Consider the following 14,243-nt stretch of genomic DNA (forward strand, 5'->3'; position numbering starts at 1 on the left):
TGTTAAAAACAAACAAAAACGTCTACTTTTGTGCTAAGGCGTCTCGGACCTTGGCGTAAGGCCACATACTCAGTGCTGAAGTGAATTGACTTGCCCAAAACAAACCTTCTTTTTGGGATAGTTTTGTATTGCCTTTGCTGATTTTTTATATTAAGACTTTACAGCTTTTAATATGTATGATAAACTTGAAATAGGAACATAATTGCAAAGTTTAATTGAATATTTAAATATAATTTAACCGTACCTTACTTTGTGACCATTCTTTCATGAGAACTTAATGTAACATGAAGAAACTTCTAGTTAATTTCATTGGTCATTTGTTTTAGAATTTTGATCTTTGCCACCCATCTCAAAAATACATTGTAAATTTACTATGTTGGTTTTACGATGTAAATGTTGAATGAGAAAGTAAATACTTTTTTTAAGATAAAATTTAAGAGACCAGTCCTGGAGAGAAATAGGGTTTCAAATCAGTACCTTTCAGCTATGCAATTTTTGTGTGTGGCAGTTTGGACACATCTTTTTACCCCAGGTTTTTTCTCCAAAATTATAATATCCCAACACTTTGGAAGGTGTGGTTAATGCTTGACCTTTGGTCACAATGATCACTTCCTTTAAAAAATTAGTTCTGTTTTTTCAGCAATTGCCTGTGGTTACCTCCAATACAATTGTGAGATGCCGTTCCTGTAGGACGTACATCAACCCTTTTGTCAGCTTTCTTGATCAAAGGAGATGGAAGTGTAACTTATGTTACCGAGTAAATGATGGTATGTTGTTCTTTTCCTGAAACATTTAAAAATAGCTAATCCTCCCACTCAGAGATAGCTTCTGTTAACTTTTTTCTATGCACTTATACTTACATATGAATAATTATATACTCTTTAAGCAAAAAAAAAAATTGATAACTTTACTTTGATACCACTTTTTTACACTTATTATATTGGGTACATAATAAATGGCATATTTCATGGTGTTATGTAAGCCTGTAATTTAAGAAATATTTTTATTTAGAAATTGTCCCATACCTTTTCTCTAAGGTAAAAGAGAATAAGGCCACAGAATAGCTGCCATTAGCTTCATTCACTGCTGTATGAAGGGAGGTGGGCAGTGCTAGAAGGTTAGTTGAATGTAGTTTTCTCAGTAATTGAGGAGAACTCTTTGAGTAACTGTTTCACAGTTTATTTTTGAGGAATATCATCTAACCAACAACATTCTAATAGGGTTATAGAAGAAAAAGGGCATGCCAAATCCACACTGAAAATTAAGTCTCTGCTTGAAAGAAATTTCATTAAGCGTTGGGAAATAAAGGAATTTAAGAGATATTTTTTTAAAAGCCATTTTTATTGTTTGTGTGTTTTTTAAGAGAGGAAAGTGAGGACAGAGTAAGAGCGTTCTTTTTACTCCATAGTAATTCAGAAAATATATGTATAGTATTTAGTACACCTTTAAAATCTTATATTATGTGCTTTAATATATGAAATGAAATTGTAATAGAAGTTGAAGTCATTTTCATATGCCGCCCAGACCATTTCGTGAACTATGGCTTACCCTTTAACACACATAGAAATTTGAATTTCTAAACAGTTAATGGGAAGACAGATGCAATGATAATTAATAGAAAACACTCTTTGAGCTCTAGGGTATTATAAGTGGTAAGAAATGGATGTTCCATAGAGGTCTCATTAATTAATGAAATTCACCAAACCCTTATGCTATAACCTTTGAAGGAGTTTTACCATGGTTTTCTAGGAGCAGCCAGAGTCTGTACATATTATATGTCAAATGTTAATATCTATATACCATTGTGAAATTTAAGACAAAGTTTAGTCTTGCATCTAAGAAAATATTGGCATTTAATGAGTTTTTATCATTTTTTCAAGGTATTTTAAGAAAGCAGCTTTAGCAAGTATTAAAATGAAGAAGATATTAGAAGATGGGAAAAGAAAAATCACAGTGATTGTAGTTATAAATCAAGGCATACTTAGTGCCATTCAGTATATGGGGAACTTGAATGGAGTTAAAGAATAAAGTGTATATTTATCTTTTACCATTTAGTCTATATTGAAGTATTTATAAATTACTAAATTAAGAAATTTATTACTAAATTAACAAATGCAAAGTTTGTTAAACTTAATCCTTTCAGTTTTATCACTATATTTTGTTAACCTACGTAGTTCCTGAAGAGTTCATGTACAACCCTTTGACCAGAGTCTATGGAGAACCTCACAGAAGACCTGAAGTTCAAAATGCTACAGTTGAGTTTATGGCCCCTTCAGAATACATGGTAAGTTTTCATTTTTTATGTATAGCTTATTTATTTCTTAATATTTGGTTTTAAATAAAGCAATATAACATCCTTTAACAAAATTTTATGTTTTTAAATTTATCAAAGCTATACTTGTTCATTATAAAAGTAGTTGATTAGTATATAAGAGTAGAGTGAAAGTGTATGTAAAGTTCTACTTATTTTTCTTGTGTGTTCATCCAGAAATTTGCAATATCATATTGGGATCATATTTACTTTCAAGTCACTTCCAATCTTTTTCGATTACAAATAGTAGTGTGATGAATATCCTCTTGCAAGTACTTTTATAGATTTGTGTGAGTACCTGAGGTCTTGCATTTAAAAAATAATAATTATGCCTAATATTTAATTAGCACTTTACATTTTTACAAAGGTCTTATATATTTTTGGTTATCACAAACAATTCTCTGAAATAAGCTAAGGAAATGCTGTTAATCTTAGTTTACAGATGTGAAAACACACTTATTAGGTTAAGTGACTTGCCAGATATCCTTTAGTAACTGGTAGAGCTGTCACTGAAATTCAGGCCTTTTGATTTGGTTATTCTTTCACCGTGCTATAATTGCCTGTAAGGAAAGGGGCTATGAAAATAGGACTTAACATCAACTTTGAATATTTCATTTGAGTATATTTTTGTGGGATAGTCTTTCTCTGTTTGAGCAATTTTGGGGCCATTTTAGTATAGACATTGTGAGGGATCTGTCTCTTTCACCATAGAGAAGTTTCTGTGTACAAAACATTTTTATGACACTTAAGTGGTTCATAATAGCTTTCTGCAGTGTAGCTCTCCCTTTGTTGAATTAAAACCCAATTCTTAATTGAATTAAAACCCAATTCTTAATTGGCCTTTCTGGGTTTCTTTAAGTTCTCAGGTTTTGCAAAAAAGGCTTCATTTAAATTTGGAACTTGCCTATAACAAGAGGTTTTGCTTCTTCCTGACTTATCTTTTGGGCAACAGATTCTATGATTCAAGTGATAACATGAAAACAGAAAAGTTAATACACTATATGCCTAGTTCTGGTTGTGGTTATCTGATGCTTTTTATTGAATTGAAAATAGATCTTTGCATTTGGAAGTTTAAAAATACAGTTGTGTATTTTTATGAAACTTGGCTGAAATGTGTTGGTTAGATAACACACTCAGGCTAACTTGATTTATCACATTCAGAATTGTAATTTCCCTAAATTATGAAATATAATGCCCATATGGAGAAGCCTATAAAACATAAATATATAGGTTACCAAATAATTATAAACGCCTGTTTTAGCATGACCCAGGTCAAGAAATCGAACATTGCCAATACTCCCAGAAGTCCTCTGATCACATTTCCTCACCTTCCTGTCCTAAAGAAAACACTGTTCTGATTTATGACAATCACATTCTCATTTTTCTTTTCCTAAGTATACATCTGAAAACAATATACTATAGTTTTTCCTGTTTTTTAAACTTCTTTCTATGCTATTTTTTTTAAAGATTTTATTGGGGGAGGGGAACAGGACTTTATTGGGGAACAGTGTGTACTTCCAGGCCTTTTTTTTCCAAGTCAAGTTGTCCTTTCAATCTTAGTTATGGAGGGTGCCGGTCAGCTACAAGGTGTTGTCCTTTCAGTCTTAGTTGTGGAGGGCGCAGCTCAGCTCCAGATCCAGTTGCAGGGATTGTTAGTTGCAGGGAGCACAGCCCACCATCCCTTACGGGAGTCAAACGGCAACCTTGTGGCTGAGAGGACGCCCTCCAACCAACTGAGCCATCCGGGAGCTCAGCGGCAGTTCAGCTCCAGGTGCCGTGTTCAATCTTAGTTGCAGGGGGCACAGTCCACCATCCCTTGTGGGAGTCGAGGAATCAAACTGGCAGCCTTGTGGTTGAGAGCCCACTGGCCCATGTGGGAATCCGGTCGGCAACTTTCGGCATTAGGAGCATGGAGCTCCAACCGACTGAGTCACCGGGCCAGCCCCTCTATGCTATTTTTTTAATCCATTATTGTTTATTATCCTCTCCACTTAATCCGTAAATAATGCTTATTTTACTTTTTTGTTGTATGTGGGCATGACAAATGATTAATTTAAATTGAATCCTATTAAATGTATTTAATGAGATTCTTTTTTCCTTCAGTTACGACCACCTCAACCTCCAGTGTACCTCTTTGTATTTGATGTGTCTCACAATGCAGTTGAAACTGGATACTTGGATTCAGTTTGCCAGAGTTTGTTAGACAATCTGGATTTGTAAGTATCTTAGTTTAAATTTGAAAGTAACAGTGTTTACAAAATGGATAAGTAGTTCAAAATACGCACACAAAGGAAGCTATGTAATTATGTTCTAAGAACCTACTTAAATCAGTTGTGAACTTTAGGCCTCGATTTCCCTGAGAAACTTTGTTTTAACTTTTTACTGTGCACAAATTTTAAACATATATAATAAATAGAATATAATGAGCTTCCACATATCCATCCCTCAACTTCTACATTTTTTGCATTTAGTTCTTCTTGCTTCACCTTATCTCACTCACACACACACACACACACACACACACACACACACACACACACACTTTTCCCCTTGAGTATTTTACCACAAATCTTAGTCAGCATATCATCATATAAGTAACTTATAAAACTTGGAATTATTTTTAGCCCTAACTAAAATAGAAAGTGTCACACCAAACAAAATTAGCAATAATTTCATAATATGATCTAGTACCCAGTTCAGTTTTTGTGCCTGGTTTTCTCAAAAATGGCTTTTTTACTGTAAGTTTGTTGGACTAAGAACCCAAACAGTGTTCACACATTGCATTTGGTTGTCATATCTCTTAAGTCTCTTAAAATATCTGGACTTTAAATGATGCTTAGATACTTAGTATAGCCCATAAAAGCTTGTGTGACCTTTCAGTGTAATGAAGTATAGTGTTCTTGTGTCGTGTGAAAGAATGTGGACGACCAGATTTCATTAGAAGTGGACTAACTGCCTCACCTTGATGAAAGGGGCACCCTTGTTCTTGCCAACATTTGTATTTTTAATGTTGTACGTTGTGTGTGGGGAATTGTCTGTTAATGAGAGTCTACTTATTCACCCAAGCATGGATAAAATTTTTTAAAGATATGCAGTATCTAAATTTATGTTACATTTTAGAGTTGGTATGTGGTAATTTTTAATGTATTTTTTTTATTAAATATATTGGGGTGACAATTGTTAGTAAATTTACATAGATTTCAGGTGCACAATTCTGTATTACATCATCTATAAATCCCATTGTGTGTTCACCACCCAGTCAGTTCTCCTTCCATCACCATATATTTGATCTTTAATGTATTTTTATAAATTAAAATCACAAAGTTTTGTATATGCTTTCCAGTATTTTTTATATGCCATTTCCTAAATGATTTATATAACTTTATATAGGTATAATGAGTTTTGAAATGCTTTTTTATTGCTGGGTTTTATTGATTGTTTGACTTATGTGTAGTGTTTTCTCTTTGAGTAGGGTATATTTTCATGGTGATTAAACATTGGGGGGGGTTAAACATTTATGTTGCGACAATTTCCATAATGTAAAAGTAGATATTTGTATGTAACTCTTAGCAGCTATTATATATATGTGTGTGTATATGGAAAACTTGCTAAGAGACTCTTCTAAATTTGTTTTTAGGCTTCCGGGCAACACTAGGACAAAAATTGGCTTCATAACATTTGATAGTACAATCCACTTCTACAGTCTTCAAGAGGGTCTCTCTCAACCTCAGATGCTAATAGTTTCAGATATTGAAGGTATATATTATACACTTAAAATTATTGTTGTCTTAGGAATTTTTAGTTTTAGAAATATTTCATGACTATTTGACAGATTAAAAATGTATGGTATAGTTCTACTACATTGAGGAAAACCTTGAGTATATAATCATAAGATTGTTGGAATTGTAGGAGTCCTTCAGTCCAATCATTCATTTTATAGAAGAGGAAACAGAGTTAATAGAGCTAAAGTGAATTCTGTATGAGGCAACAAAAACAAGCTGATGTTAAAACTCAAATGAACTCTTTTTACCTTCTCATTTGTTCATTAAAAAAGTATTTGAGGATAGACATACAGATCAATAGAATAGAATGGAGAACCCAGAAATAAACCCTCCAAGATATGGTTGACTGATTTTTGACAAGGATGCCAAAACCATTTGGTGGGTAAAAGACAGTCTTTTCAATAAATGGTTCTGGGAAAACTGGACATGCAAAATAATGAAGTTGGACCCATACCTTAAACCAGATTTAAAAAAAATAACTGAACTCAGTGGATAAAAGACCTAAACTTAGGAACTAAAGACTATAAAACTTTTAAAAGAAAACATAGGGGGAAATCTTCATGACGTTGGATTTGACATTGATTTCCTGGATATGACACTGATTTCCTGGATATGACACCAAAAGCAGAGACAATAAGAAAAAATAAATTAGACTTCATTAATATTAAAAACTTTTGTACATCAAAGAACATTGTTAAGACAGTGAAAAGACAACTCACAGAATGGGAAAAAATATATGCAAATAATTTATCTGATGAAGGAAAAGACCCAGAACATATAAAGAACTCCTTAATGCAACAACAACAAAAAAACGCAAGTCAAAAATGGGCAAAGGACTTGAATAGACATTTCTCCAAAGATACACAAATGACCAATAATGAAATAATGAAAAAAATACTTAATGGCCTTAGTCATTAGCGAAATGCAAATCAAAACCACAATGAAATACCACTGTACATCCATTAGTATGGCTATTATCCAAAAAATGGAAAATAGCAAATGTTGGCAAGTATATGAAAACATTGAAACTGTTGTGTATTAATAGTAGGAGTGTAAAATGGTGCTCTGGTGGTGCAGCCATTATGGAAAACAGTGCGGAGAGTCCTCAAAAAATTAAGACTAGAGCTGCCATATAACCTAGGAATTCCACTTCTGAGTATTTATCTGAAGAAAACAAAAACACTAATTCCGAAAGACATGCACCCCCATGTTCATTCAACATTACTTACAATAGCCAGGACATGGGAAACAACCTAGGTGTCCATCAATAGATGAATGGATAAAGAAATCTCTCACACACACAGACACACAGGAATATTACTCAGCAATAAAAAAGAATTGAATCTTTTGAAGAAATATGGGTGAACCTACAGGGTGTTATGCTAGTTGAAATAAGTCAGAGAAAGACAGATGATACATGATTTCACTTACATGTGGAATCTGAAAAATAAGACACATAAATAAAACAAATGGATTCATAGATGCGGAGAACAAGCTGAAGGTTGCCAAAGGGGAAGTGGTGGGGAGATGGGTGAAAATAAATACATAAATATTAAAATATAAAGTGGTGCATGCTATGGAAAACAGTTTGGTGGTTCCTGAAAAAAGTTAAACACAGAATTACCATTGTAATATAGCAATTCTACTTCTTTGTTTATGCCTAAAAGAATTGAAAGCAGGCACTGAAACAAGTACTTGTTCAGACCAATGTTCATAGCAATATTATTTACAATAGTCAAAGGTAGAAACAACCCAACTATCTATCAACAGATGAATGGCTAAATAATGTAGTATATACATGTAATGTCTTCAAGAATGAATTTCTGATACATGCTACAACCTGAATGAACCTTGAAAACATTATGCAAAGTGAAATAAACCAGATGCGAAAGGACAAAATATTGTATGATTTCACTTATGAGGTAAAAAGAATAGACAAATTCATAGAGATTGAAAGTAGAATACAGTTTGCTTGGCTAGGCCGGGAGAAAGGGGAGTAGGGAGTTACGTGTTATTTAATGGGTATAGCATTTCTTTTGGAATGATGAAAAAGTTCTGAAACTGTATAATGTGAATGCACTTAATTGTACACTTAAAAATGGTTAGGATGATAGATTTTATATGTTATAATATGTTTATTTTACAACAATTTAAAAATTTAACTCAAAATTGATTGTAGACCTGAGTGTGAGGCTAAAACTATTAGGTTGGTGCAAAAGTAATTGCTGTTTAGAAGGTTAAAAATAATTGCAAAAACTACAATTGCTTTTGTACCAACCTAATATAAACTGTCAGAAGAAAACATAGAAATAAATTTCTGTGACCTTGGATTAGGCAGTGATTTCTTAGATATAGCACCAAAAGCACAACAAGGAAAGAAAAACATAAATTGGGCTTCTTATAATAAAAACTTTTGTGCTTCAAAGGACACCATCAAGAAAGTGAACCAACAACTGACAGAATGAGAAAAAATATTTGCAAATCATATATCTGATCAGGAATTTATATCTAGGTTATATAAAGAATTCCTACAACTTAACAATAAAAAAATAACTTAATTGAAAAGTGGGCAAAGGAGTTGAATAGACATGTCTATTCAATACACAATATTCAATATTCTCTACATACAATTGGCCAATAAGCGCTTGAAAAGAATCTCCCTATGTTTATGATGGAAATGCACATGAAAACCACCAGATGCCACCTCACACCAGTAAAAAAAATTTTCAAACTCAAATTTTTTTTTTCTGAGCATGTCTGAATGACTGAAAGGACTATGAATATTGGTTTTGGGGTTACAAATAAATTTTAGCAAGTAGGCAAACTTAAAAGTGTGGAATCCATGAACAATGAGGATTGACTGTACTTCTTTAAAGGGGAATAGTTGATAAACAATTAAAATAAATAAACAAAATAAAGGAGTAGTTCAGGCGAGCCCTCTTCTGTCTTGATTGTTCTAAATCTCACAACAGCTCAGCCAATTCATTCATTCATTCCCTAATCTTGGCATAAAATAAAATCTGAATAGGTAGATTAGGGCCAAGTTGTGAATTCAGTGTTGTGGTCCAGCCTCTTAATATTATACATGAACTAAATAGGTGGAATATCAGTGAATGTCACATAGCATAAAAAGGAAAAACAAGTGACAATAACAAGTATTTACAAGGATATGGAGAAATTGGAACTCTTGTGTACTGCTAGAGAGAATGGAAAATGGTTCAGCCACAATGCAAAACAATCTGTCAGTTTCCAGAAGTTAAACGTAGCGTTACCATATGACCCAGCAATTCCACTCAATAGATATACCTTCAAGAAAATTAAAACATGTCCACACAAAAATGTGTACATGAATATTCATAGCAACATAGCCAAAAGTGGAAACAACCCAAAAGTCCATTATTTGAAGAATGGATAAACAAAATGCATATCTATACAGTGAAATGTTATATGGCAATAAAAAAGAATAAAGTATTGATACATGTTACAACATGGATGAACCTTGAAAACATACTAAGTGTAAGAAACCAGTCAAAAAGGACCTCATAGTGTGACTCCATTACTGTGAAATGTCCAGAATAGTCCAATCCAGAGACAGAAAGACAGGGGGCTACCTAGAGCTGTGGGAATTGGCAGGGAAGTGAGAAGTGACTGTTAATTGGTGAGAGGTTTCTTTTTAGGATGATGAAAAGGATCTGGAATTAGACAATGGTGATGATTGTACAAGGGTGAATTATAGCTCAAAAACTTACTAATTTTTAAAAAATTTTAAAGATAAAAAGGGAAGAAATTCAAACAGCAGAATTTTAGTGTGACAGCTAAAGTAAATACTTAATGTTTCAAATTATTTGTTGGTATTATTTTTTACAAACATTATAATGAGCCTATTTTTTTCTAATAAAAATGAAACAGTACAAAAATGTAGAAAGTGAGACCCCCTCATAATCTGCCACCACCACCCGCATTTCCTTCCCAGTTTGCTTCCTTCTCAGCAAGGGAATTTAATTCCTCAGCAAGAATAAATTTGAATCCTGAGAAGCTCATCAGATGTGGTCAGTTAGCATGCCTTCTGATTCACTTGATTTTGTAGTCCCATAAGCAGAGGCACTGATGGGCGTCTTCTTTATGGAAAGCATCTGCTTTTTGAATGACAGAGCTGTTGGTGGGCTGTATTATGTCTATGTAAGAAGACAGCATTCTTGTGTGTCATCTTAGTCAACATTTTTTTAATGCCATGAGTGTCTCTTTGGCTGGCTTTCAGGGCTAAGCACGAATGTAAAGCAGAGTTCTGAATTGTTGTCTTTAACTTAAGCAGAGCACTTGTGCAAACCCTTACTGAGTGCTCACAGATCAATATTTTCTAATTGGGAGGCTATTTACCTTTTACACAGTAATAGTTAAGTTGCCATAAATACCTAAATCAATGCTCCTTTGGTGGCTCTTTGAACATGTATGTAGACAGTGGAGGAGGTGGCTTTTCTGTAAGTATGGGATGGTTTTAATTATATCAGTGTTATGTATTTGGGATATCTTTAACAATTAAGTTTGTTTAAATGAAATATTTATTCTTTCAGATGTTTTTATACCTATGCCAGAGAACTTATTAGTAAATTTAAATGAAAGAAAAGAGGTAAGGCACATTTTCCTATCTGACATGTTTAATTGAAACATTGAAGAAATATATTTTTGAAATGAACTTTAAGTAAAATTTTGCTATTCTGTGACGTTTCTAAGATGTATAGCATTTTATATATTGCTGTTAGTTAACATTCATTAAAAGAACAGCTTTTGAGTTTATCCTTAAACTGATTGCTTTTAAGTATAATGTAGCAAGTTATTTGTAGTAGGGTAGAAGATAGGCCTATTCCATTAAGGAGGAAAACCTGAAGGAAACTTGCCTTACCAGCCATTTGGGAAATTGGGAGGGTTGCTGAGATAAGCTTCTGGTCACTACATAGAAGCATTTAGCTAGGCTGCTTTCAGTGCCCTTTGCTTTTCTGATTCACAGAGTGTCATTGGGGTCAGTTCAGAAGAAACTCTTATTACCTGCCTGGAAATTGCCATGACATAATACAGTGAGAGGTGAACAGAATGTGTCTGAAGGGGGGATGTTGTCTACCCTGTACATGCATATATGCCGTAGGGGTAACATTTTAACTAGCAAGTCTATGGTCTCAGCTGTTGGCAATGGTGATTTCGCCATAGTGCGAAGTATTTTTTTCCCATTAACTCTCTTTATTTGTACAACCTAACCTGAATAGGTAGTTGTGTTTCTTTTTGTTTTCTTTTGTTGTGATATTACTAGTTGGCAAATTTACTGGATATCTCAGATTTTGCAATAGGAAAGAGTTAAACTTTGGAACTGGAAAGAACACAGTGTGTAGAGGTGATTGATTGAGAAGGCCATATTTCATGGCATTAAAATAAATCAAGTCTCTAAACTGTAATGGTTCTTTTGGATACATTTTGGGCTTATAGTCTTGCTGGATTACTGCATGTGCAAGAACTGTAAGGCCTCAATTTTTGTCTTGCTTGCCAATTTATAATGTTGATTTAAAATGGCTTTCTTGTCATTTGACCAACTTCATTGTTTACTGTCTGTAGATTCTCTGACCATCATCATGACTCAATGTTTTGTCTGTTATATTAGTTACTGATCTTTTGTGGAAAAACATTTTTAATTGTAACACTCTTGAGTTTTCTTGCTTTATTTCACAAGCTTGTCCAAGATTTACTGAAAACTTTGCCGCAAATGTTCACCAAGACCCTGGAGACCCAGAGTGCCTTGGGTCCTGTACTTCAGGCTGCCTTTAAGCTGATGTCCCCAACTGGTGGTCGAATGTCCGTCTTTCAAACGCAACTCCCAACTCTTGGAGTGGGAGCCCTGAAACCACGAGAAGAACCCAACCCAAGGTCATCTGCTAAGGTTAGAAGGTCATCAAATCTATAAGATTCATGCTGGTGCCCTATCCCCTTGATCACACCGCCTGTATTTTATTTATGTTTTAGTTGTGGAGAAGAGGGAATATAAGGAAAAGGACAGCGTTTCTCTTTTATGTAGCCTTTTTAATTTAATTCTACCCAACTCACCCTTACCTTATATTTAGATCTTTAGCAAGCCACTAGCCATGCAGCCTGCCTTTGATGAGAAAGACAAAGAGAATATACTTGCTAGGGACAAAGTAGAACCTGGATGACCAGTAAAAAATAGTCATAGGTATATTTACTGCCATGGATTGCTTGAGCACCTTGTGTGTATAAACTTAGTTGGAGATGTGTATTTCTCTAAAAATTACGAGATTGAGGCCGTACTATCATGATTATGGTGTCTGTCCTAGAGTCAGTCTCCCTAAGTTCCACTGCTTTTTAGATGTGTGAGCTTGAATAGTTCCTTAATTTCTTTGCCTCTCTGTCTCCTTATATTTACAAAGTGAAAATAATGATAGTACCTACCTCTTATGGTAGTTAAAAGGAGTAAATAGATATTACATATAAATTGTTTAGAACGGTTTCCAGCATACTAAGTGTTTAATAGGTTATTGAAAGTAGTATAACAGATTTATTTTTTAAAAGTAAAACATAAGGAAAAAGTGAAACTCATAAGCTGTACATGTTTTTTACTGAAAACCCAAAAACTATTACAAAGGAAAAGGATTTAAAAATTTTTCCCTTTGTACTTTATTATTAATAGGAAATTCACTTGACACCATCCACTGACTTCTATAAGAAATTAGCTTTGGACTGTTCTGGTCAGCAGGTAGCTGTTGACTTATTTCTTCTCAGTGGACAGTATTCTGATTTGGCTTCATTGGGTAAGTTTTCCTAATGACTATTTTTCTCAAATCAATATCAAAATGGTATTTACATAATGATATTCTAAATAGAGGACAAAGTGAAAGAAATTTTATACCCTTGGGAGAGTTAATCACTCAGTTTCGGCTATTCTAAACCTTACAGTCTTCTACTTTAACCATTTATAACAGAGAAATGTCTATACTATTTAAAGGAATGAAACATTCTTTTTTGACAACACCTCAGGAGGTTAAAGAAAGATTGATTCAGATGCCTACAGTTACGCTGGTGCAGTAATAGTAGTTAATGGCAGAATTTGAAAAGAGTGTGTGTTGTGTTGCAGGTTGTATTTCTCGGTATTCGGCTGGTAGTGTCTACTACTATCCCTCTTACCACCATCAGCACAACCCAGTCCAAGTACAGAAGTTACAGAAGGAACTGCACAGATACCTCACTCGGAAGATTGGCTTTGAGGCCGTCATGAGGATTCGATGCACCAAAGGTGGGACGCTTGTGTTTGCATTTCGATGGGAGTGAGTGTTGCCTTTGACACCAATTCCACCTCAGTCTCTCGTATGCCCTTGAATAGCCTTCCCACGCATGTAAGCACATACTTTAGTCTTCAAAGAAAAGCCATGCGGATTACATCTGGTTTCTTTTTAACCATACCTTTCTATTCTTGTACATACAGACCTGCATCTTTTTTTTTTCTGATTACTGTTTTAAAGTTGGTTATTTCACAAGCAAACCATGCATCTGTTCTTGTAAAAATTAGTGTTACTGATAAAGCTAAAGCCCTCTATCATCAGCTTGTGTCTACATATACTTTCACTTTCATTCCATCCTTATGTAGTCACTGTAACCACGTTGGTGTGTACACCTGGCTTTTCTATACATTTACATACTTACGTACCTCTCCATGGAAAAATACATAGTACAGTGTATAAGCATAAATAGCTGTACATATTTTCAGCAAATCTTAAAGATCTATGAATACTAGTATTCAGTAGAATGTACAAATCACAATTTAGTTATTTTCTTACTGATTGGCATTGAGGATATTTCTTATTTTTCTGTTATGACAGAAAAACAATACTGCTTAATTTCTTTTGCACATACAATTTGGCACTTGAATGAGTGTATCTGTAGGACAAATTCTTAGATGCGGAATTACTAGGGTCAAAGTAAGTATTCATTTAGAAAAAAAAGTTTCTGAAAATTTGAATCCTCACCTTCATTTAAGAAGAATCTATTACCCCTCCCTCACCCTCACTAAATACTGTGTATTATCTAATACCATTCTGCTCCCAATTCCAGTGTGTGGGTTGCTTTTCCTCACACCACCGAGCAATTAGTTCTGA

General features: G+C 34.0%; 1 protein-coding gene across 3 annotated transcripts in view; it reads left to right on the forward strand.

Moving 5' to 3' along the window:
• SEC24A (SEC24 homolog A, COPII coat complex component) overlaps positions 1–14,243 on the forward strand; it is a 52,915-nt gene that overhangs the window by 19,800 nt on the left and 18,872 nt on the right. The window contains exons 8-16 of one of the 3 annotated variants that reach the window (XR_013992358.1): positions 641–767; positions 2,175–2,284; positions 4,415–4,527; positions 5,949–6,067; positions 10,665–10,720; positions 11,099–11,172; positions 11,810–12,016; positions 12,782–12,902; positions 13,226–13,384. Coding sequence is in view for 2 of the 3 variants with exons in the window: in XM_081035155.1 (XP_080891281.1) it covers positions 641–767; positions 2,175–2,284; positions 4,415–4,527; positions 5,949–6,067; positions 10,665–10,720; positions 11,810–12,016; positions 12,782–12,902; positions 13,226–13,384 (1,012 nt within the window). In the remaining variant the exon portion in view is untranslated. Of the gene's footprint in view, positions 1–640; positions 768–2,174; positions 2,285–4,414; positions 4,528–5,948; positions 6,068–10,664; positions 10,721–11,098; positions 11,305–11,809; positions 12,017–12,781; positions 12,903–13,225; positions 13,385–14,243 lie in introns of those variants that run through there. The other 2 variants (XM_081035155.1, XM_081035156.1) reach the window with 2 other exon arrangements.

This window comes from Rhinolophus hipposideros (assembly GCF_964194185.1).
Source record: "Rhinolophus hipposideros genome assembly, chromosome: 23".
Lineage (NCBI taxonomy): Eukaryota > Metazoa > Chordata > Mammalia > Chiroptera > Rhinolophidae > Rhinolophus > Rhinolophus hipposideros.